The following is a 24,404-nucleotide window of genomic DNA, read 5'->3' as shown; positions in this document are numbered from 1 at the left end:
ATGTGACACCAACTGTTGCTCCTAAACCATATGTTTTATCACCAAAATGAGAAAATTACAGCAGCTACAACTACAAACCATTAGAAAACCTGGAATCCTGCGAGCTACGAGATGTTGAACATGTAATTTTCTTCTTCTATTTCAGGTTGATGCAATTAAGGAACAGGTGAAAGTGAAACGTTCTTGTCTTTGACCTGAAAGTATTCAGTTTGCATGGTTTTAGTGATACTCGGCATCACTTGGACACAGTCGCAGAGACCTCTTTTAAACTGAGACGTCGTAGTCGTTGGAATCTTTGATAAGCATCTTTAATAAACTAATAAATGCAGCTGTGAGTCTGCTGCGAGAATATGGAGTTTAACACCAGCTTTAGCCTGCGTATTCTAATGATCTGTCCAGAAAAAAAAAAGGTTCTGTTACTATTACTGTTTATGAACCAGCAGCAGACTGAAACAAAGCCCAAAACCTTTACTTGTGGAGAAAATGCACTTAAATAGTCACTTGAATCAGACCTATTCTTATTGTAGGTAATTCCTTTGTCAGACAGGGGTAGTTGTTTATTTACCTGCTTTACTAGGTTCAGCTTCTTCCTGTAGCCTTCGCCAAAAGCATCACATGATGTAGCTGTGATGTGTCTTATGCCGTGTTGCCACTACGTGGAACCAGCTCGACTCAACTCGGTATTCCTGCAGACCGTTTCCATTCCAGGATACTACAGACTTTACAGTACCTGGTCGTCATAGCGATGCGGTGCGTTATTTCTGTGTCGTCTGTTCAGAGTTGCTGAAAACTCGCTCTTGCGTGTTGTCTCGTCTGAATTTTTACGTCGGCCACCAAAGACTGAATCTCCTGGACTGACCCTGGTGTAGTTTGGGGCTGTTCTCATGTGGATTAATGGACCCACAGATTTACTGTCCACTAACGCATCTGTTTTTTGTAAAAGGGCGGGTCACAGAGAAAACTATCTGACCAATCAGTGGTCTGCAGTGTTTACACATCATGGTTTAGTATTGCTTGGAACCTCGGCGGAGGTGAGACCAAAAAACTAGTACCAGGTACCAGATTCCAGGTCCTTTTTCGTAATGGAAACGCAAAAAGGTTGAGTCGAGCCGGTACCACGCAGTGGAAACGCGGCAAAAGACACGTCACAGCATCATCATGTGACTCTTCTGAGGAAGGCCACAGGAAGTATGTGAAACAAACACCTACCCCTGTCTGATAAAGGAATCACCTACAATAATTATATGTGTAAGATGGTGTGAACCCTTACCAGACTGAACCAGACCTAGTTTGGACCTGTCGTCTACTAGAGTTTAATCAGTTAAAACTTAATGAAATTAAACACAATCTGAAATATGAACGAGTGCATTTTCTTCCGACGTCCACATGAATCTGCGTCCTTTAAAAGGGGGGTGTGTTTCCTGGTTGTTAGAATGAGCATGTGTATAAGCGTCTGTGGCTGAAACGGCATCAGGCTGTCGCTGTGTCTGGCTTTAAGGAACCTGGGAGGTCCTGGTCCTGGTCCTGGTCCTGGTGTCACTAACCTGCATCAGCCTGTCGTTCACTGCTCTGTAGAACCAATGGCATGGGACTGTTTGTGTTCTGATGCTGCCTCATTGACAGTGAATGTTTTTCTGGAGGCATGAAACCCTGCAGAGGCCGACGGTGCGAGGCGTGGAACTGCTCCGACGTTTGTGTTTAAGAGAAAACCTGCTTCAGACGCTGCTGCTTTCACTCCTCTGTTTCTGTTTTGCTTCTGACTTGCTGCCTGAGAGTTTCATATTTTTTTGCCCAGAGCCTGTAGAGCCACTAAAAACATTTGTTAAAAAACTAAAATGATTCAAACACCTTCATCTGTTAGGATTCATCTCAGTGTCTTTGCTTCGGATGATCTTTGGCTCCACTAGAAGTCGCACTACAGTCTCACATTAATGTACAAATCTATGAACTGTATGAAGAGCAGAGAAATCATCAGAACACATGGGATTTGTTTTATTTGTGTCTGCTTCATCTGAAATCCCTCCAGACCGGATGAGATGCATCACAGACTGCATTAACTGGTGACGCATGTGGTTGGATGGTTAAATGTTGAGTTAATTCTAAATGCATGTGTGTGTTTGACCTGCAGGTAGATAAACTAGAAACCTCAGAGTCTCTAAGGAAAGAGGAGGAGCAGGCCACCGAGACGCAACCCATCGTCTACGGTAACCACCGTCCAATCACATCCAAGACACACAGGCTCTAGTCTGGGTCCAGGTCTAGTCTGGATCCAGGTTTAGTTTTTTAAAGGAACTTGTGGGAATACAGGTGTCAGAAAATATCGGTTCTGCAATATACTGGGATATTTCATTTCACAATACTGTATCGATATTAAAAAGTACTGTATCTATATTTTGAGGTATTTATTCAAATGCAGATATTGTGGAGGTTTATGTTTGTTTTTTGTTTATATCTATCTATAAGAAACTCAGACAACTCAAACTTCATCTCTAAAATGGTCCGACAGTTTCCATACGGTTCCATCTTTAATGTAGGTTTGATGTTTACATGTTCATATTTGAACGTTTCTGCTGCAGGAAGTACATTGTGGCTATTATTTAATTTTATTTATTTATTTATTTATTTTCAAAATACAAATTGGTTAAATTATTTCAGTGTGCCAGTACTTTTTGAACATTTTAAGCACAATTTCAACAATATTGCGATAATAATGATAACCCTGATAATTTTAGTCACAATAACCCTGATCTGAAATGTTCATGTGGTTCCATCCTGACCCTGATGTTGACAGAGCAGAGTCAGAACCATTCTGATCAAGGTCCTGGTCCTGGCCCTGGCCCTGGTCTTGGTCTTGGTCCTGGCCTTGGCCTTGGTCTTGGTCCTGGCCTTGGTCTTGGTCCTGGCCTTGGTCTTGGTCTTGGTCTTGGTCTTGGTCCTGGCCTTGGTCTCAGTCTTGGTCCTGGCCTTGGTCTTGGTCCTGGCCTTGGCCTTGGTCTTGGTCCTGGCCTTGGTCTTGGTCCTGGCCTTGGTCTTGGTCTTGGTCTTGGTCTTGGTCCTGGCCTTGGTCTCAGTCTTGGCCCTGACCTTGGTCTTGGTCCTGGCCTTGGTCTTGGCCCTGGTCTTGGTCTTGGTCTTGGCCCTGACCTTGGTCTTGGTCCTGGTCCTGGTTCTGGTCCTGGTCTTGGCCCTGGCCCTGGTCCTGGCCTTGGTCTTGGTCTTGGCCCTGACCTTGGTCTTGGTCCTGGTCCTGGTCCTGGTCCTGGTTCTGGTCTTGGTCCTGGCCTTGGCCCTGGTCCTGGTCTTGGTCCTGGCCCTGGCTCTGGCTCTGGCTCTGGCTCTGGCCCTGCTCCTGGTCCCAGTCCTGGTCCTGGTCTTACCTGCTCTCTGTTGCGTTGCAGGGACTCCCCAGCTGATGCTGACGGCGGGCCCCAGCGTCCCCGTGGCGCCTCAGCAGCCTTACGGCTACGGTTACCAGGCGGCTCCTGGGTACGCCCAGCCGGCGGCGCAGCCCGGCTTCGGCTACGGCATGTAAAGACCCCGCCCCTTCTCCACATGCAGGCTGGAGCCACGTCCATCCATCTCCCACAGTCCGTCTCCACCGGAGATTAAACCCACAATCCTTTTGTTGTTGTTTTTTTTTTTTTTTTTTTTAACTTTTTTCCCTTTTTGAAACTGTCATGAAGGACTCAGTTTTATTTCTGTCGTCAAACAAAACGATTGAATCACAGATTAATTTTCTCACATTCCATATTGACTAGATTGCTTTTCTTTTGTCTATTTTATTTGAGCGGGGCTGGTTTATGTACGGGGGGAGGCCGGGTTGGGGGTCTGAGGGAAGAGCCAGTCCTCTTCTCAGCCTGAACACATCTGTTTGAAGCGTCTGATTTGCACTCTGTAGTGACCAGAACTGAACGTAGAACCTCTTCCTTTTCATGTGTGTGAGCAGCTGCTTCTGTCCGCCTGTCAAATGCATCCAGCTCTTGTATTTTCACACACAAACACCGCTCCTGTTCGTCTGGATCTGAACAGGAGACTGCCGCTACCGGAACCACAACCCTGAAACACTACGTCGTACCGGTCGTCACACACACACGCACGCACACACACACACACAAACACACACACACATACAGAAACACTTCAGGGCTGTTGTTTAAATAAAAAAAATCCCAGAGCACAGGTGTCAAACTCATTTTGGTTCAGGGGCCGTGTCCTCCCAGTCTGATCTGCAGTGGGCCAACCAGTAAAATAATAACAGAATAATATAGAAATAATGCACACTCCAAACATTTCATTGTGTTTTATAGTGAAAAAAGTCAAATTACTTTATGGAAACGTTTACATCTGTAAACTGTCCTTTTAAAGATGTGAATAACATGAACAACCATGAAAAAACTGAAATTTATTTAGAAAAATTAGTGCAATTTTAACTCTGTTCTGCCTCTGCTTATCATTTGTACATGTGCATTACAGCCGACAGATCACAGTGGATCTGCAAATACACAAAATATTTGAGGAACTGGCAGAAAATTAGTCAAACTGCACTTACTTCTCTTAGGACATTTCTAGTTTTTCATATTTTTTGTGAAAGGCTAGTTTGTAAATTTACACATTTTCATGTAATTTCACTTTTTTTACACTAAAACAGGAAAATTTTGGCATTGTCATTATTTGTAGGTTTTTATGGTTGTATTTGACTGATCTGACCCACTTCAAACTGAAGTAGGGCTTCATATGGGCCCTAACGGAAAACCACTGACTGTTTATATCTGGAGTGTAATTTGTTTTTCACAGACTCATCCCAGGGTCAGACTGGACCCTTTGGCGGGTCAGACTGGACCCTTTGGTGGGTCAGACTGGACCCTTTGGCGGGTCAGACTGGACCCTTTGGCGGGTCAGACTGGACCCTTTGGCGGGTCAGACTGGACCCTTTGGCGGGCTGGATTTGGCCCCTGGGCCGCATGTTTGACACCTGTGGTCTAGAGAGTATTTTACAAACACTTTTCAGGAAAGTCTCATGTTTTTCCAGCACAGCCTAGGACGCTGGAACAGCCGGCGTTTCGTGCTTGAAGTCGCGCTCGTTGGCGGGACCGTCGGACCTCTGGAGGGACCGCAGACCAGATGTTGAGCGACACGGCGTTGCGTCTGCCGGACTTTCCTTTGGTGTGTGTGGTTAAATGTGCAGGAGAGACTGACAAACGCCTCCTCCTCCTGGTGTGTTCTTTGGGGTGTGGCGTTTTTAACTCTTCATTTGACCCACTCATTCCCCCCCCACGTCCAGGACTTGTGGTTAATATGAAGTTTTTATCGAGGCTTGCGTGTAAACAAAATCAATCATTAACTCCTTTGAACTTATATTCTTATCTGAATTACTCTAGATTTAAATTGTGCACTTAAGATACTTGATTGTGCATAATCAGGATCGTAATGAATGAAACAGCAGTTTTGTTTTCCACTTAAAAATAAAGGCTTCTTGTTTGTCAAAGAGTCTCTTTGTCTTAGATGCAAATATTAAACAGTTCTGGATGTGAAGAAAAAACAATGTCTGGAACAAATCACTGCAGCAGAGATGAGCTGAAAAATTACATGTAGAGCAGTTCTGTCAGACTCCTGTGAGTTCAGTTCCACATTCAGCCCAGTTTGATCTGCAGTGGGCCGGACCAGGAAAATAAGAACACAATAATATAGAAAAAATGTCAACAACCAACTTTCCTCTGTTGTAGAGCAAAAAAAGTAAAATTATGCAGTGAAAACGATTACATTTACTGACTGTCCTTTAAAACAATGTGAATAACATGAACAAACTGAAAGTTCTTCAGAAAACAAATTGTAATTTGAACAATATTCTGTGTTCATTTTTTCCACGTGCATTACAACGTACAGATCACAGTGGATCTACAAACACACAACACGTTTAAGAACAGACTGAATATTGTTCAAATTACACTTCAGACATTTCAAAATGTTCATATTTGTTCAGGTTATTCCTGTTTTTGTGAAATATTTTTTTTTAGTGTAAATACAGTAAAATGACATGAAAATGTTTCCATTTACAAAGAGAAAAATGTGGAGTTGTGAGTATTTACAGGTTTTTATGACAGTATTTGACTGATCCGACCCACTGCAGATGAAACTGGTCTGTCTGTGGAACCTGAACTAAAAGGATTCAGATCTTCAGTAGAATTTTTGTATTTCACACATTCACCCCAGGGTCAGACTGGACCCTTTGGTGGGTCAGACTGGACCCTTTGGTGGGCTGGAGTTGGCCCCGGGACGCATGTTTGACACCTGTGATCTAGAATACCCCCCCCCTCCAATGTTATGGATAATTCTAATAAGACTGATTTTAATCAATCGTTTCTGCATGAACTGAAGACAAAACATGATTTAAACACGACTCAAACTATATAAATAATATAACAATAATTAAATACAGTTCTGGAAGAAGTTAAATGCTAATGGGTCCTATCTGATGACCATGAAAAGATGAAGAACTGTATTTTACACCAAATATTGACATGGATTAATAGAATGAATGCATCAGCAGGTATGAGCTGACATCAGTAGCTGGTTCTGGTCACCAGTGGCTGTTTGGGTCTTTCTGGGTTAACCCAGGACTGTCCAGTCCTGGTCCTCCAGGGCTGGGATCCTGCATGTTTTAGATGGATCCCTCTTCCAACCAAGGTTATTATCATTAACGAAAACTAACGAAATGACAAAAACTAGAATTGAAAAAACATTTTCGTGAACTGAAATAATTAAAAACTATAAAAGAAAAAATAGGACCAGTGGCCTGAAGCTTACCAGCACTTCCTGTTATAATGGGGAAGTTTTTCAAAGTGGCACCAAATCCAAAATCAGATCCAGATCGAAATAATTTCAATCCCTTGTGTTGACATCATCTTACAGAAGCTGTAGACCAAGTATGAAGTCAATCAGAACTGGAGTTTGGGAGAAGACGACTGAAAGTTTTGTAACAGACGACTGACGACAAAGGCTTACAGTCTGTGGGCCGGTAAACTAAAAACCAGAACTAACTGAAACTGTATTGTGTGTTTACTAAACTAACTAAAACTGATAAAAATTCTGGATCAAATTCCCTTGGTTTTGGTCTTTGTCAATGTCAGATTGATGTTAAATGGATTTCTTTGTCTCTCTCAGTTTTCTGTGCTGTCTCCATACGACACTTTTTGCTCCGTCACTTGTGTTCACTTGTGGTTTCCAGTCGTCTTCTGGTCCCCACTCTACCTGGAAACATGGAGACTAAAGCAGCAGAGTCCTGTCTGGGATTGATTTGAATACGACGACAGAGAAGAAGAGAAAAGAGACCACTGAACTACAACTGAACTACAACTAAACTACAACTAAACTACAACTGAACTACAACTGAACTACAACTGAACTATAACTGAACTACAACTGAACTACAACTAAACTACAACTGAACTACAACTGAACTACAACTAAACTACAACTGAACTACAACTAAAACTAAACTAAACTGCAACTAAGCATTTAGAAAAAAAAAAAACAACTATCAAACCTGCTCTAAAAACTAATCAAAACGAACTGAATTAGAGAAAAAAAAAAAGTCCAAACTAAACTAGAATGAAAAAGAACGTTGCTTCCACCACACCTGATTCAAACCCTCAGCTGATCATCCAGCTCTGCAGAAGCCTGATGAGGACCGTCAGGTGTGCTGGAAGAGGGAAACATCTAAACCATGCAGGATACCAGCCCTGGAGGACCAGGACTGGACCACCTGGGTTCAGTCCACATGTTTAGGACTCTGAATGACAGGACACTAGTGCCCTCTGCTGGCAGCTGTGATTCCACAGAAGAAAAGAGATGAGTAAATGTTTGAACTGGAGGAAGGAATTCTTCTGTTTAACTACAACTGTTCATTTGATTCATTAATAGAGATTTTACAGAACACATGTGAAGCAGTTCTGTCAAACTGTTCGTTCAGTTCCACATCCAGCCCAGTATGAGCTGCAGTGGGCCGGATGATTCAAATAAGAACACAATAATCCATAAATAATATCAATTCCAAAATGTCTATGTCTAATTTCTATGTTTTAGAGTGAAAAAAGTAAAATTACTGTATACTATCAAAATTTTTACACCTACAAACTATCCTTTAAAAAAATGTGGAAAAACATGAACAGCCATGACCAAAGTGAAATTTATTAAGAAAAAAAGGGCAATTTTTTAACAATTTCTGCCATTATTTGGCCTCAGCTTCTCATTTCCACATGCACATTATAACGTACAGATCCCAGTGGATCTACAAACACACAAAACATGTAACAACAGACAGAGTATTGGTACAATTACACTTAATTCTCTTAAGACATTTCAGATTGTTCATATTTGTTCAGGTTTTTCACATTTTTTTGTAAGAGGCTAGTTTGTAAATGTAAACATTTGTGTAATTTTACTTTTTTTTTTGCACTAAAACAAGGAGAAAAATAGTAGTTTTCATTATTTATAGTTTATTATGATAGTATTTTACTGGTTCTGAGCCACTTCAGATGAAACTGCCCTGAAATTATTTGAACATCCTTGATTGTTCATATCTTCAGTGTAATTTTTGTATTTCACTAATTCATCCCGTGGGCCAGACTGGACCCTTTGGTGGGCCGGTTTTGGGCCCTGGGCCACATGTTTGACACCCCTGATGTAAAGGATTCAGAACTGAAAAGTTCTGTTATCACATCTAAATGAGCAGCGTTTCATCTGTTCCTTTTATGTTGTAATTTTTAGGCCATTGAATATTTTTTCCCCTTTCATCTTGACCTTTTACAGAAGAGGTGATTTTCATCATGAATTATTCAGATTAGGAATGGAGCTCTGACTTTTCCAGTTCCGTTCACATGATCTACAGTGAAAACAGAATCAGATCAGTGGATTTAGCGTTGGATGGCTGACAAATTAAGTTTCCAGAGAAGTTGATCTTCAGATAAGAATTTGACTCATGAAACTAAACACCTGTTTCCTCTGGTGACACTTATTTCTGAAGCTCTCCAGAATATTCTTGAATACTACACACTTTACTAAATAAAAAACTGCTTCACCCAGGGTAAGAATTCCTTATTTTTTTAATCAACATAAGAACAGGACTTTGGGACAACTACCACCTTTCTGTTGTATTTGACAAAGCTGGAGGAAATGTTTCCACAGCATTTACCTGAACAGGGTTCAGCAGAACATTTCTGTTGTGATCAGTGACACAATCATCGGTGTTTGGTTTAGAGTGTGTTGCAGCGTCGACTGAAAACTGCACAAAATGTTCAAGTATCTGAAATCTGAGTCATTCTTGTATAAAAATACAAACTCACAGGAGCCAAACTCAGTTCCAACTGCAAAAAAAGTTTAGTCACAGCGATGGTTTGTTTGAGTCTCAGGTCAGATGGAGGTCTAGTAGAGCTTCAGGTCTCCAGTGACCCTGTCGATCAGATCCGCCGGTCCTGGACCGACCCCCAGCACGGTGCGAGACCCGGGTGCGATCTGCGTCCTCCCCGCGTCCTGGATCAGACTGACAGGAAGCCCCACCTCTTTGGCGTGACCCAGGAGCTCGATGAGGGTCTCCTCGTCGGGGGCTTTGACCACCACCTTGGGCTGACCGCAGTACTCCCACTGCTTCAGCAGCTCCGGGTTCCTGCGCTGGACCTGTTTGTAGGCCGACACGGCGGCGTGGGAGCACTGAGCCGCCACCTTCCCTTTGCCCATCTTCAGGTCGTTTCGGACCACCAGGATCATCTTGAACTCTCCTCCTTCTCCCATCACGCTGGCTTCGCTGGCGCCGTTCCCCATCGCCGCCATCAGGTTTTTGGAGGATGGGACGAAGCGAGACCTGAGGTGCCATCCGAGGAGGATCCCGCAGCCTAGACCGGCCACGACCCCCAGACCCACCGGGCCGTAAAGAAAATCCATCCTGTTCGACCTGCAGGAAGAGGACGGACAAACCTGTGCACTGAGCTCTGGACACCTACTGCCCTTCAGCTGACCTTCGGCTGACCTTCAGCTGACCTTTGGCTGACCCTGCTGAGGGCTCATCAGCCAAGCAGCAGCTGTTCTGCACACTTCATTTTCATTCATAACTAAACTGTTCACTCATGTTCTCAGCAGCTCCAGAACAGCTGTTACTTCAGTGAATTTTCTAGTTGTTTTGGTTTCAGTTTTGCACAGTTGAGCTCTGACATTAAATTTCTTCAAAAAAACAAATGCAAGTGATGTATAAAATACCTCCAAAGCTCCACATACAGTTAAATAACTACAGTTTTACAGTTGTCACATTTTTGTTTGACAACTAAATTCAACTATTTTAGTACTTTTTTTAACTACTTTTAACGATAATAATAATAATAATAATAATAATAATAATAATAATAATAATAATAATAATAATGGATTGGATTTCTATAGTGCTTTTCTAGACACCCAAGGCGCTTTACATTACTGACCCATTATTCATTCGCTCTCACATTCACACTTTTATTTATGCAGTTTAACAGTGAAACTCTCACATTAACTATCTGTAAACATTCCTTTTGCTTTTGCTTCTTTTCTCTTTAGTTGGTTTCTTTCAGTCTGATCTAGTTTTTCTACCACTTTGTATTCAGTTGCTAACTTCCCTCTTTTCTCCGCCTCACCCTACAGTCGCACACATTCACACCTCTGACATAAATAAATCCTCCTTCTAACTCAGAATAAATCTGCTAGTGTTGGGACTACATGGTCTTTTTACAGTAAATGTGTGTAAACACAGACTCCACTGCCTGGAGCACACACTGTTAGCTTCCCTCCTCGGAACAAAACAGTTCTGTTTCCAAACTCAGACATGATTTCATAAACTATCAGTTCTATATTCATGCAGGTCAGAACTTGGAGCACACACCGTGCTAAAGTCTTTATCTGATTCATTCTAGTCCAGTTCATGAAGCCGGTTTCTCACCTGCTGATCCGTCCAACGCGCTGCCTGACGCGACAATGTGACGTCATCAATCCTTAATGTCGCTTATTGACGCGTCACATTAAAAAAAAAAAAAAAGATACGTCACACTTAGAATTTTGTTGCATAATCAATAGGGAAATAAAACAAGTTATAAGTTTAATGAAATAATGTATTTCACCATCAACAAACGTGACATTCTCTTTTATCATTGTATTTAGACCGTGTTTAATTCCTTTCATTTACGAACAGGACGTTGTCCTTCTGACCACGCCCACTTAGAAAACCGGAAGTGAATGCTTTCACATCTTTTGTGAAAAAAAAAACAAAAAACATCTGTGTTAACAGAGGATCTTCGGTTACAACAAAACAAAGAAAGAATTAATCATTTTTATCAAACAAATTAAATTAATAGTGAATGAAGTTTTTCTAACTTTTAAACAGACAAACAGAGTTTACAGTCTGCACTACACTGATGTGTCTGAGAAGTTGTCCTTTTGTGACTGGAGTCTTTTCACTTCAGTCACAAGAAGTCCCTCTATAGTCACACTAAGATTGTGTTATGAAGAAGTGTGTATGACATGGGCTTCATTTGTCTCATCAGTGGTGGACATTTAGGTTCAATATGTAGGAAGCACACTGGACTTTGGGTCAAACTTATTCAGCTGTGACCAGAGGGTTAGGGTTAGGGCCCAGGGTTAGGGTTAGGGTTGGGGCCCAGGGTTAGGGTTAGGGCCCAGGGTTAGGGTTAGGGTTGGGGCCCAGGGTTAGGGTTAGGGCCCAGGGTTAGGGTTGGGGTTAGGGCCCAGGGTTAGGGCCCAGGGTTAGGGTTAGGGTTAGGGTTAGGGCCCAGGGTTAGGGTTGGGGCCCAGGGTTAGGGTTAGGGCCCAGGGTTAGGGTTAGGGTTAGGGCCCAGGGTTAGGGTTAGGGCCCAGGGTTAGGGTTAGGGCCCAGGGTTAGGGTTGGGGTTAGGGCCCAGGGTTAGGGCCCAGGGTTAGGGTTGGGGTTAGGGTTAGGGCCCAGGGTTAGGGTTAGGGCCCAGGGTTAGGGTTAGGGCCCTGGATTAGGGTTAGGGCCCAGGGTTAGGGTTGGGGTTAGGGCCCAGGGTTAGGGTTAGGGCCCAGGGTTAGGGTTAGGGCCCTGGGTTAGGGTTAGGGCCCAGGGTTAGGGTTAGGGTTAGGGCCCAGGGTTAGGGTTGGGGTTAGGGCCCAGGGTTAGGGTTAGGGCCCAGGGTTAGGGCCCAGGGTTAGGGTTAGGGCCCAGGGTTAGGGTTAGGGCCCAGGGTTAGGGCCCAGGGTTAGGGTTAGGGCCCAGGGTTAGGGTTAGGGCCCTGGATTAGGGTTAGGGTTAGGGCCCAGGGTTAGGGTTGGGGTTAGGGCCCAGGGTTAGGGTTAGGGCCCAGGGTTAGGGTTAGGGCCCAGGGTTAGGGTTAGGGCCCAGGGTTAGGGTTAGGGTTAGGGCCCAGGGTTAGGGTTAGGGCCCAGGGTTAGGGCCCAGGGTTAGGGTTAGGGCCCAGGGTTAGGGCCCAGGGTTAGGGTTAGGGCCCAGGGTTAGGGTTATATGGTAACAGAATAATTCTATATGAAGCTGAGGAGTGACAGACCCTGATCAGATTCAGTATGTAAGTTTGGTTTCGTCTGCAAAACCTCTTAATTTTTTAGCCAAAATATAATTTAAAATGTTGAATTTGTTGCTTAAATACACATTTCGGTGACAGTGAAAGACTCTGCAAACCAGAAAAGTGTTTGATTAAATGACAGACAGGTCCACCTCTCATCTTCATTTTGCTTTTATTTGTTCAGACAGTATGTTTTGGTGGATTTGTGGTTGCAGGTGTGGTCCTGGACGGTTCCTTCGGTTCTTTGGACTGGCTGATCTACTCCTCTCCGTCCTCATCTCCCTCCCCGTCCAGCGAGTCCACCCCCACCTCCTCGTAGTCCTTCTCCAGAGCGGCCATGTCCTCCCGGGCCTCTGAGAACTCGCCCTCCTCCATCCCCTCCCCCACGTACCAGTGGACGAAGGCGCGCTTGGTATACATCAGGTCAAACTTGTGGTCGAGGCGGGCCCAGGCCTCTGCGATGGCGGTGGTGTTGCTCAACATGCACACGGCCCTCTGGACCTTGGCCAGGTCTCCCCCTGGGACCACGGTGGGCGGCTGGTAGTTGATGCCCACCTTGAAACCAGTGGGACACCAGTCCACGAACTGGATGGTGCGTTTGGTTTTGATGGCGGCGATGGCGGCGTTGACGTCTTTGGGAACCACGTCACCGCGGTACAGGAGGCAGCAGGCCATGTATTTACCATGGCGAGGGTCACACTTGACCATCTGATTGGACGGTTCAAAGCAGGCGTTGGTGATTTCGGACACGGTCAGCTGCTCGTGGTAGGCCTTCTCGGCGGAGATGACCGGGGCGTAGGTGGCCAGAGGGAAGTGGATACGAGGATAGGGCACCAAGTTGGTCTGGAACTCCGTCAGGTCCACGTTGAGGGCGCCGTCGAAACGCAGCGATGCCGTGATGGAGGAAACGATCTGACTGATCAGCCTGTTGAGGTTGGTGTAGGTGGGACGCTCGATGTCCAGGTTCCTGCGGCAGATGTCGTAGATGGCCTCGTTGTCCACCATGAAGGCGCAGTCGGAGTGCTCCAGGGTGGTGTGGGTGGTCAGGATGGAGTTGTACGGCTCCACCACCGCCGTCGACACCTGGGGCGCCGGGTAGATGGAGAACTCCAGCTTGGATTTCTTACCGTAGTCGACGGAGAGGCGCTCCATCAGCAGAGAGGTGAAACCAGAACCGGTTCCACCTCCGAAACTGTGGAAAACCAGGAACCCCTGAAGACCGGTGCACTGGTCGGCCTGAAGACGGAGGACAGGGTCAGAAGAAGAAGGAGAAAGAAGGAGAAGAAGATGAACAAGGAGAAGAAGAACAGCGTGGGTGGAGTCAGGAACAGTTTTCAGAAGCTTTAGGTCAGGGGTGTCAAACATGCGTCCCGGGGGCCAAAACCGGCCCGCCAAAGGGTCCTATCCGGCCCACAAGATGAATTTGTAAAGTGCAAGTTAGCGCATCAAACTCAAAAATAATATCATAATAACCTATAAATAATGAAAACACCAATTTTTCTCTTTGATTTAATGCAAAAAACATTAAATTATGAAAATGTTTACATGAACAAACTATCCTTTAACAATAAAATGTGAATAACCTGAACAAATATGAACAACCTGAAATGTCTGAAGTAAATTCAGTGTAATTTTAACAATATTCTGCCTGTTATTAAATGTTTAGTGTCTTTGTAGATCTGATCTGTAATGCATACGTATAAATGATAAGTTAGGGAGTAATATTGATAAAATTGTACTTATATTTCTTAATAAATTCCATTTTTTTTTAGGTTATTCACATCCTTTTTGTTTGGATAGTTTGTAAATGTAAATACTGGCATAATTGAATGTTATTTTTTGCACTAAAACATTTTGCAGTTGTCATTATTTATTGGTTAGCGTGCTGTTATTGTACTGGTCCGGCCCACTGCAGATTAAATTGAGCTGAATGTGAAACCTGAAAGAACATGAGTTTGACACCGCTGCTGTAAATAATGACTCCAAATTTTCTTAGTTTATTGTGAAAACATTACACCTATAAATAATGACAACTCCATATTTTTCTCTTTTTTTTTAGTGTAAAAACTTACATTAAATTATGAAAATATTAACATTTACAAACTATCCTTTAACAGTAAAATGTGAAAAACCTGAAATTTTGAAAGTAAAATTTTAACAGTATACTTCCTGTTATTGAATATTTTGTGCCTTTGTAGATCCAATCCATAATATGCATGTAGAAATGGTAAGTTGAGGCTGAATATCGTTAAAATTACACTTATTTTTTCAGTTTGTTCATGTTATTCACATCTTTTGAAAGGATAGTTTGTAGATGTAAACCTGTTCATAATATAAATTTATTTTTTTCACTCTAAACCATACAGAAAAGTTTGGAGTTGACATTATTTATATATTATTGTGTTCTTATTTTCCTGGTTGGGTCCACTGCAGATCTAATTTGGCTGAAGTGGAACTGAACTAACATGAGTTTGACAGCCCTGGTCTAGAGGATGGTGAAGATGAAGCATGAGTCTGAAACTGAAAAACTGAAATGATGAAAATGATGAACACAATAATGGGGTTTGAGATTAAAGCTGATTTCTGCACAGCCTATCTTGTTAAATCTACCACCTCCAGTCAACTCTACAGACAAATACCTGATGAACAGAATGATGGCAGCCTGGAAAAAAGACAGAACAAGAAAATGACTGAACCAAGAACCCCCAGCAAACAAGGAATGGACTGGAATTATTACAGAAATATACAATATGGAAAAACTAACTTGTTCCTTGAACCATAATTTGGACAAATGTACTAATTCTTGACTAAAATGGACATCTGTCCCAGAAGATGTGACGCCCCAATAAGATAACAGCTGTTTTTGTCATGAGAAATACACACATATGTCAACATGTGTGAATGTGCATTCCAGAAAATGTGTCCAAACGTTTATGAAACCGATGGATGTAATTCTGTCAGCAGGTTTACAGGACATGATCTGACACAACATGAGAATCTATGAGACTGATCTGACATGGACTGAAACTGGACAAAACCCAAACGAACCCAACCCTCTGATCAGGATGGGAGAACACTGGGACTCACTGACCCACTGCTTTAGGCCCGAGCCGAGGAAAACCAGTGCAGGACCTAAAATCGGTACACAGGTTCATCGTCAGGAGACAGACAAAAATATTATTATAGCCACACCCCTAAAGCAACCGGATGTTGGCCATATTGGATTGAAATTTCCAAAATGCTGAGTCAGCGTTTTTGCTGACGTCGTATTTTAACTATCTCCTCCTTGGGCGTTTGGCTGAATGAGCTGAAAATCGGTGTACAGTATCTAGAGGAGTGGGGCATCAAAAGTTAGCCGAATTTTTGGGATTGGTGTCACCGTTTTTGTGTGACGACGTTGCAAAGTTGTTTGAAGTTTCTTCGAAAATTTACCTTTACAAAAATGGCTTCAGCTCGGACATACGAACACCAATTTGGCTCAAACTTGAGTCAGTTGTCTATCTCCCAGGCCTACACCCATTTATCAGAAGACATTAAAATTTGGTGCTAGAGCGCCACCTGCTGAACGATGGACATACTTGTACTGGACGTGCCCGTGGTGAGGGCCTTTAGATGCCACTTGTGGCTTAAATTATGGTTGTATTTTAAGTTTTGACACTGCCCTGTCTGTGCTTGTTGACGTCTCTTGTTTGTATGTCTTTACTGTTTTGTTTTACTGTTTGTTTGTTAAAAAATGTAAAATCTGTTGAAAACAAAGTATAAAAAAAAAGAAGTATGAGTCAGAGCTCTAAATCACAGTGTTAAAACAAACCCAACCACCCTGACCTGGACCTTCAGGGGTGGACTCCTGCTCTCATCCACCCACCAGTTTGCGGATCCGGTCCAGCACCAGGTCGATGATCTCCTTCCCGATGGTGTAGTGTCCTCGGGCGTAGTTGTTGGCGGCGTCCTCCTTCCCGGTGATGAGCTGCTCAGGGTGGAACAGCTGACGATACGTCCCAGTCCGAACCTCATCTGAACACAGACACATCACACTCTAGAACAGGGCAGTCCAACATACGGCCCCTGGACCCCCAACAGTCCACCACAGGGTCCAGTCTGACCATGGGATGGAGTCATGAAACGCAAAAATTACACTGAAGAGAATTATTAACTAGTGCGTTGACCCGTGGATCCACAGGTTCTAGATGTGATCATTTTTGTGCTGTTGCGTATTTGTGTGTGTTGTACCGCATTTGTCCACCAGTCACCGCCAAAGTGTTCTGGGTATAGCAACGTGATTATAAGGATGTTGAATTCCAAAATTATTCATATTTTCCCAAATATTGGTCCTATCAACTTGCCATTTTCACTAGTCTGTTCCATGATCAAAAATACATAAGTATGACAAACTGCAGCAGTCCATCTGTGTGGAGTTAGTGTGAATGTACACACACACACACAGAGGCCACTTGGCTTTTATAACGTAGATGGTGTCAAATCATTTTAGTTCAGGTTCCACATACAGACTAATATGATTTCAAATGGGTCAGACCAGTCAAATAAGAACAGAACTGCACGTTTATCTGTGTTTTAGTGTAAAAAAGTAAAACTACATGAAAATGTTTACATTTACAAACTATCCTTTAACAAACTAGAAAAGCACTCGGAGAGCGCAGACCTCTGCCACCAAGGCAGGTCAGTGACACACACACACACACACACACCCCCATCACCACCAAACTTTAATCATTTGTTCCTTGTGCCAGTTTCAACATTTCCTGAAATTTTTATCCAAATCCGTCCAGAACTTTTTGAGTTATCTAGCACACAGACAGACAGACAGACAGACAGACAGACAGACAGACAGACAGACAGACACACAGACAGACAGACAGACAGACAGACACACAGACAGACAGACACACAGACAGACAGACAGACACACAGACAGACAGACACACACAGACACACACACACACACACACAGACAGGCAGACACACACAGACACACAGACAGACAGACACACACAGACACACAGACAGACAGACACACAGACAGACACACAGACAGACAGACAGACAGACAGACAGACACACAGACAGACACACAGACAGACAGACAGACAGACAGACAGACAGACACACAGACAGACACAGACACACAGACAGACAGACACAGACACACACACACACACACACACACACACACAGACAGGCAGACACACACAGACACACACACACACACACACACACAGACAGGCAGACACACACAGACACACACACACACACAGACAGGCAGACACACACAGACACACACACACACACACACACACACACAGACAGGCAGACACACACACACACACACACAGACACACACAGACACACACACAGACACACACAGACACACAGACAGGCAGACACACACAGACACACACACAGACAGGCAGACACACACAGACACACACAGACAGACAGACACACACACACACACACACACACAGACAGGCAGACACACACAGACACACACACAGACAGGCAGACACACACAGACACACACACACACACACAGACACACAGACAGGCAGACACACACAGACACACACACAGACAGGCAGACACACACAGACACACACAGACACACAGACACACACACACACACACACACACACACACACACACACACACACACACAGACAAACCAACGCCAACAAAAACAGAACCTCCTTGGTGGAGGTAAAAATGTGAATTACCTAAAAAACAAAATAAATGTATTAAGTAAAAATAGAATTTTACAAATTTCCTGCTTGTTCCCAAATGTTTTGTGTGTTTGTAGATCCACTGTCAGCTCTAAGTTCTGATGCAAACGTGGAAATGATAACCTGAGGCAGAATATCCTTAAAAATTGCACTTATTTTTCTTTTTGAACACATTTTTTAAAGCACATGTAGCGTGGCTCAACTTTGTAAACTTAATAATGTGGCTAGTCGGAAAAAAAAAACAAAAAAAATTGAAGGTCTTCCTTTAAAGGGTTTTTTTCATTCCAGTCTTCCCAAACCCAGTGACAGCTATTTACAGAATATTAACAGGAAAAAGAAATAACTAAAAAAAAAAACCTCTTTGCAGACTGACAAAACACCCACAATGTGTCGTCAGCTTTTTCAGACCCCCAACAAAGCCAAAATGGCCGACATATATAGGGAAAAGCCCCTCCCACTGGGCGTGACCCACAGCAATCAATTAAACAAACCTGATTTTTCCTCAGACAATCACAACAAGATGAAACCTCAAAACACAAGAGAAAAAAAGAAAAATACTCCTTTTAACCTTTCCACTCTAGTTTTATCACATACCACTCTCCACTACAGAGAAATAACCTTAATAAGTGGAAACCACTAATTAAATGGTCAGGTGACCATTTTCCCGCCTGACGCCCCCTTTATTAACCGGCGGCACTAGCTCCGCCCCTGTTTGGCCAGCTCATGGTCAGTCTGCAGGAAGTAGTGCATGTGGTGAGTGTCCAGCCTGAGTGTCCAGTGTGTGTGTGTATGTTGGTGTGTAGAACAAACAAGTGTGCACCCTTGTACGAACTACTGTATGTGTGTGTGTGTGTGTGTGTGTGTGTGTGCGCGCGCAACGTGTACTTGTGTGACACGTATTGTGTGGCGTGGCGTGTATTGTGTGTGCGTGGCATATATTGGGTGTGTGTGTGGCGTGGACATGTGCATCGTGTATTGTGTGTGCGTGCGCGTGTGTGTGCGCACTGTGTGCACTCAGTGAAGGGGGTGGTCCGTCCCCGCGCAGTTCTTAGACTGACACTGGACCTTTGTCCTCCTTGTTTCACTGCTCTGACCCACAGTAGACCATCTGACCCACAGACCCACAGTAGACCATCTGACCCACAGTAGACCATCTGACCCACAGTAGACCATCTGACCCACAGTAGACCATCTGACCACAGTAGACCATCTGACCCACAGTAGACCATCTGACCCACAGACCCACAGTAGACCATCTGACCCACAGTAGACCATCTGACCACAGTAGACCATCTGACCCACCGTAGACCATCTGCATTGAACGTGGAACCTGAGTTAAAGTGAGTGTGACTCCTGAACTCAGCTCAAACATGAGGACCATCACCGATGACCGTGGGCTCCAGGTCCACAAACACGGCCCTGGGGACGTGCTTCCCAGCTCCAGTTTCACTGAAGAAGGTGTTGAAGGAGTCGTCTCCTCCTCCGATGGTCTTGTCGCTGGGCATCTGTCCGTCCGGCTGGATCCCGTGTTCCAGACAGTAGAGTTCCCAGCACGCATTACCGATCTGGACGCCCGCCTGACCCACGTGCACAGAGATACACTCACGCTGAAGAAACATGAACAAAGACACTTTAGTTTCATTGATCAGATGGATCACATGGCCACGAAAGACTGAAGGCGACGTTCAGAGGAACAGACGCGTCACATGAACAACATCATATGACGGGTTCACACTCGGTTCCAGATCCAATCCGTTTATTCACATTAAGAACCAGAACATGCAGCACGAGGACGCTGGCGTCCAAGTCAGCAGAACATGAAGAACCTGATGGAGGGTCAGAAAATACAAGTTTAACTGAAACCCTCCAGTGTGTCTGACATAAGGATGGAACGACTACTGGTATAATGATAAACGGCAGTAAAGTCACAGACTGTTAGTATTAGTGTTTAAATTCTAATTCTCAGGATAACTGTTTGATTACCGCACTTTTCCAGACAAAACACCTGTAAAGATCTGCTTTAATGTCAAATATCTGAGTATAGCTTGAATTTATTACCATTTGGATTTTCTATCCCTAATATTTGAACCAATATTCACTGTTAAAGTCTTTGAAGAGGTTCATTAAACATCTGTGTGTTATTCATGCAATAAATTATATACATTTTTCAAATTGGATTTAACTTTTTTTGTGTGTTTTCTGTCCTTTTGTGTTTTTATAGTAGGTTAAAGTGAAAAAATAACAGACAGATGATATAGATGAAGTTGTGCTGAAAAAACAGATCCAAACATGGGTATAGTAAACATTTGTTTCTATAGTATATAAAGGCCAAATCAAAAGGACTGAAAAACAGATAGAATAGACTCAGACCACTAAGGGTTAATACTTGACTGTTTCTGACACAGAGGGTACACTGGGACTGTTATTTTATTTGTTGTTTTTTTTTTCAAAATACAACTTGGTTCAATTCTTTCAGTGTGTGTATCAGTACTTTTTGAACATTTTGAGCACAATTTCAACAATACCGCGATAATAATGAGAACTGTGATCTGAAATGTTCATATGGTTCCATCCCTCGTCTGACATCGGCTCAGGTTTAATAAAGTCTGGTGTCAGACTGAGCAGTCATATCGACACAAGCAGACACTAAATGGGATCTATTTAACAGTAAAGCAGGGTTTTCTGTCTCATTATGAGGGTTAGATGCAGCGGTGAAGACGCACCAGACTCCACCTGAACCGCATTCATTCAGAAGAATATGAGGAGTCTCATGACAGACTGTTTCCAGATCAGATGGAACCTTTTTCTACACAGATGTAGTGACAAGAATCCCACATTATCTGATGTAATGTGCATTTTTACTAAAAAATGTAGCTGAGTTTTCTGGTAGGAGTGTCCATAAAGCCTCATCTGGTTTTGACCAGGAAGCTTTAAATACAATTCTTAATCTAAATTCATCTAAAGTTTAAAAAAGTAAAAATAAAGAAATGGAGAAACACTTTTACCCAAGTAGCACCTAAAACCACAGTATATTTACCTCCGCCAAGGAGGTTATGTTTTTGCCAGGGTTTGTTTGTTTGTTTGTTTGTTTGTCTGTTCGTTAGTGTGCAACATAACTCAAAAAGTTATGGACAGATTTGGATGAAATTTTCAGGGTTTGTTGGAAATGGGATAAGGAAGAAATGATTAAATTTTGGTGGTGATTGGGGGTGGGGGGGCCCACAGAGGGGGGGGCCACTGATCAGCCTTGGCGGAGGTCTGAGCTCTCCGAGTGCTTCTAGTTTATATTGTGTTTGTGTTGCACCTTTTAAATAGTCCATGTCATTAATGTTTTTATTAATATTACTGTTGTTCTATAATTGTCGTTAATGCATACTTCTAAATAATGTAATTTGACAAATCTTTTCTTTTTATGGTGGTTCAGTCAAATCTGTGCAGAGATAAAACCTGTCAAATACCCTTCTGGATAACTGTGGCCCATGTCCATCAGCAGTGTTTAATGTGCACTGTGCCTGTCAAATAAAGCAGGGAAATAAAGTCGAACCCAGTCATAATCCAGGTCCTTCTGGGCTTCAGTTCAACCACATGATCATCACACCATCCTGTCGATCATACGAACCACCTCCAGACACTTCTCCCAGATTCACTTACAGCTTAGTCTAAGTTTATGTGGGGGAGTTTTCACTGCTTTGGACAAATACCATTAGAAATATGGTCCAAAATGATGCAAAAATCAATAACAGGACCTCCAGAGTCTGCCAAACTGAAACTCCAACAGCAACTCAACCTAAGAAACTGTGTGTGTGTGTGTGTGTGTGTGTGTGTGTGTGTGTGTGTCTGTGTGTGTGTTCAAACCTTTAAGGGTTTCGTATTAAAACAGAAAACTGAAGACAGCAGCTCTAAATGTACCAGCAACACAAAAAATAAAGACTAAAACCCCACAGTCTGGTGTAAAAGCACTGCCTGTCAATAGTGTTTTTAATAAACTGAGGTTTCTTAATTTGACCTCATTTCTTCAAACCAAAGCTTCAGATCAGGATTAAACAAGACAATGAGGCTACAGGACAAACTCACCATGATGAAGATGAGGATGAAGATGAGGAGCAGGTTTAGTCTCACAAAGAGTTCTCAAAGAGTCTCTGTAAGAAATAAAGTCCAACCAGGATAAGGGGGGGGTTTATAGTGACACCATGAGCCCTGCCCCTATTGGACAGAACCAAGGTCACATGACACATGGGACGGACGAATTATACTAATACTGATACTAACACTAAAACATGTACTAATAATAATACTAATATTAATACTAATACTAATGTATAAGCAAATACTAATACTAATACAAGTACTAGTACTAATACTAATACTCATACTAATACTAATACTCATTCTCATACTCATGCCAGTGCTATTCCAAATCCAATGTTAATGCTAATATTAATGTTAATGCTAATATTAATGTTAATGCTAATATTAATGCTAATATTAATGTTAATGCTAATGTTAATGCTAATGTTAATGCTAATGTTAATGCTAATGTTAATGTTAATGCTAATGTTAATGCTAATATTAATGTTAATGCTAATGTTAATGCTAATGTTAATGTTAATGTTAATGCTAATGTTAATGCTAATTCAAATACCAATGATGATTGTCCCCTAAACTTGTTTTGTTTTGGTCATGTCTTCAGTTTGTTTGGTCATAAATATAGAGCGTTACAGGCACAGATGACCCCACAGTTGTTTTTCCTTCTGCTTTACGCTCTTGGCCACAGTGTTAGAACTCCTTAAAAGGGCCCTTTTTTTTGTTTTACCTCTTTTTCTTGGTTTTTGTGCAGTTTGTTTGTTAGTTTCTCAGTTTGCAACTCCTGTCCATGAGTTGTCGGATTTTGTTTTAGGGGGAAACATAACAGGAGCAACTAGAAGCACTTGGAGAGCGCAGACCTCTGCCAAGGCTGATCAGTGGCCCCCCCCGTGGGCCCCCCCCCGTGGGCCCCCCCCACCCCTGATCACCACCAAAATTTAATCATTTCTTCCTTATCCCATTTCCAACAAACCCTGAAAATTTCATCCAAATCTGTCCATAACTTTTTGAGTTATGTTGCACACTAACGGACAGACAAACAGACAGACAAACAAACCCTGGCAAAAACAGAACCTCCTTGGCGGAGGTAATAATATGATAAGAGATGTCAGTTTCCTAATTTCAACAAAGGAAAAGGCTTTAGAAACTTTTCAAAGAAAGAGAGGTGATTAAAAAGTCAAAGAGATGACAAGAGAAAAATAATATAGAATATGTAAAAGAATAAACACGACCTAAAAGATGGAATGAGATGGAAATCATGTAGAAGGTGGCAAATGAACACACTTTCATGAAAGAGTCAATAAAAATCTACATCTACGGAAACTCATGATCTTTGAAAGTTTGGGTCCAGAGGAGATATTTACACTGTTGTCCAAACAGCAGCTGGAAAATAACATTTTACCTCTTCTCATGACATTATTATGACAATGGGATTATTGTTAATAGAAAAAGTGTAAGTGGGACTCAGTATGTGATCACTGAGTCTGGTCAAAGGGGATTAAACAGGAAGATAAGGAGGAATGTTTCTGAAAACAAAATGATTCAAACAATCTGAGGGAGGAGCTAATTAAAAAAACACATAAAGAAAGAACAGCAGTGAAAAGTATGTGCACAACAAGCTGTGGAGTGACTGTGGAACAATCTAGAACAGGAGACAAAGGAAAGCACAAACTAGTGCTGGGCAGCAATTAAAATTTTTAATCGCAATTAATTTCGTGGATTTCTACAATTATTCACAATCAATCACATAGTTATATGTGGGGGGGGGTTCCCAGCTTCAACAGCATGTATTTCCTTTCAGTGATATTTCAGACTGCAGTACTCCGCTGATAAAATAATTCCACATGTCAGTGCTTCCAAACACCTGTGTCCTTCTCCCCACCACCATCTGAAGACATTTAAATGAAAATGTCCATGGAACAGACCACTACTGTTACACATGTTTATGTCCACACGTTTATTTACACTTGTGAGTGATTGACAGGAGTCTTAGTCCCACTAATCAGTACTA

The 24,404-nt window shown here is 42.8% G+C and overlaps 3 protein-coding genes across 6 annotated transcripts in view; 1 reads left to right on the top strand and 2 right to left on the bottom strand.

The window, feature by feature from the left end:
• cltca (clathrin, heavy chain a (Hc)) overlaps window positions 1–4,151 on the top strand; it is a 41,039-nt gene extending 36,888 nt beyond the window's left edge. For all 4 annotated transcript variants that reach the window (XM_030153446.1, XM_030153444.1, XM_030153445.1 and 1 more), the window contains 2 exons: window positions 2,129–2,204; window positions 3,399–4,151. In XM_030153446.1, the coding sequence (XP_030009306.1) occupies window positions 2,129–2,204; window positions 3,399–3,532 (210 nt within the window). In that variant the 3' untranslated portion in view covers window positions 3,533–4,151. The remainder of the gene's footprint in view (window positions 1–2,128; window positions 2,205–3,398) is intronic.
• A 5,229-nt stretch (window positions 4,152–9,380) lies between these two features.
• On the bottom strand, window positions 9,381–10,994 carry ptrh2 (peptidyl-tRNA hydrolase 2). The gene is made up of 2 exons (XM_030153448.1): window positions 10,958–10,994; window positions 9,381–9,946 (listed from the first exon to the last, which is right to left on the bottom strand). Exon 2 carries the CDS (start codon window positions 9,934–9,936, stop codon window positions 9,421–9,423), a length of 516 nt encoding a protein of 171 aa, XP_030009308.1. The 5' UTR covers window positions 9,937–9,946; window positions 10,958–10,994; the 3' UTR covers window positions 9,381–9,420.
• A 1,556-nt stretch (window positions 10,995–12,550) lies between these two features.
• LOC115432546 (tubulin alpha chain-like) lies at window positions 12,551–22,463 on the bottom strand. Its single transcript, XM_030153447.1, has 4 exons — window positions 22,385–22,463; window positions 19,695–19,917; window positions 16,438–16,586; window positions 12,551–13,808 (listed from the first exon to the last, which is right to left on the bottom strand). The coding sequence occupies exons 1-4, from the start codon at window positions 22,385–22,387 to the stop codon at window positions 12,831–12,833; spliced, it is 1,353 nt and encodes a 450-aa protein (XP_030009307.1). The 5' UTR covers window positions 22,388–22,463; the 3' UTR covers window positions 12,551–12,830.
• Window positions 22,464–24,404: the final 1,941 nt, after the last annotated feature.

Source organism: Sphaeramia orbicularis, chromosome 14, assembly GCF_902148855.1.
Source record: "Sphaeramia orbicularis chromosome 14, fSphaOr1.1, whole genome shotgun sequence".
In the NCBI taxonomy this organism is placed as follows: domain Eukaryota; kingdom Metazoa; phylum Chordata; class Actinopteri; order Kurtiformes; family Apogonidae; genus Sphaeramia; species Sphaeramia orbicularis.
The sequence above is the reverse complement of the archived record's forward strand: the minus strand, read 5'-3'. Positions and strand labels throughout refer to the sequence as shown.

What these genes read in the sequence shown, in the direction of transcription:
- ptrh2 (XM_030153448.1), bottom strand. Translation starts at nt 9,936, where the DNA reads ATGGATTTTCTTTACGGCCCGGTGGGTCTGGGGGTCGTGGCCGGTCTA.
- LOC115432546 (XM_030153447.1), bottom strand. An exon ending in CCTGGAGCCCACGGTCATCG is followed by an intron (nt 16,587 to 19,694) that starts GTGATGGTCCTC and finishes GTCTGTGTTCAG; the next exon opens with ATGAGGTTCGGACTGGGACG. An exon ending in TGGACCGGATCCGCAAACTG is followed by an intron (nt 13,809 to 16,437) that starts GTGGGTGGATGA and finishes CTCCGTCTTCAG; the next exon opens with GCCGACCAGTGCACCGGTCT.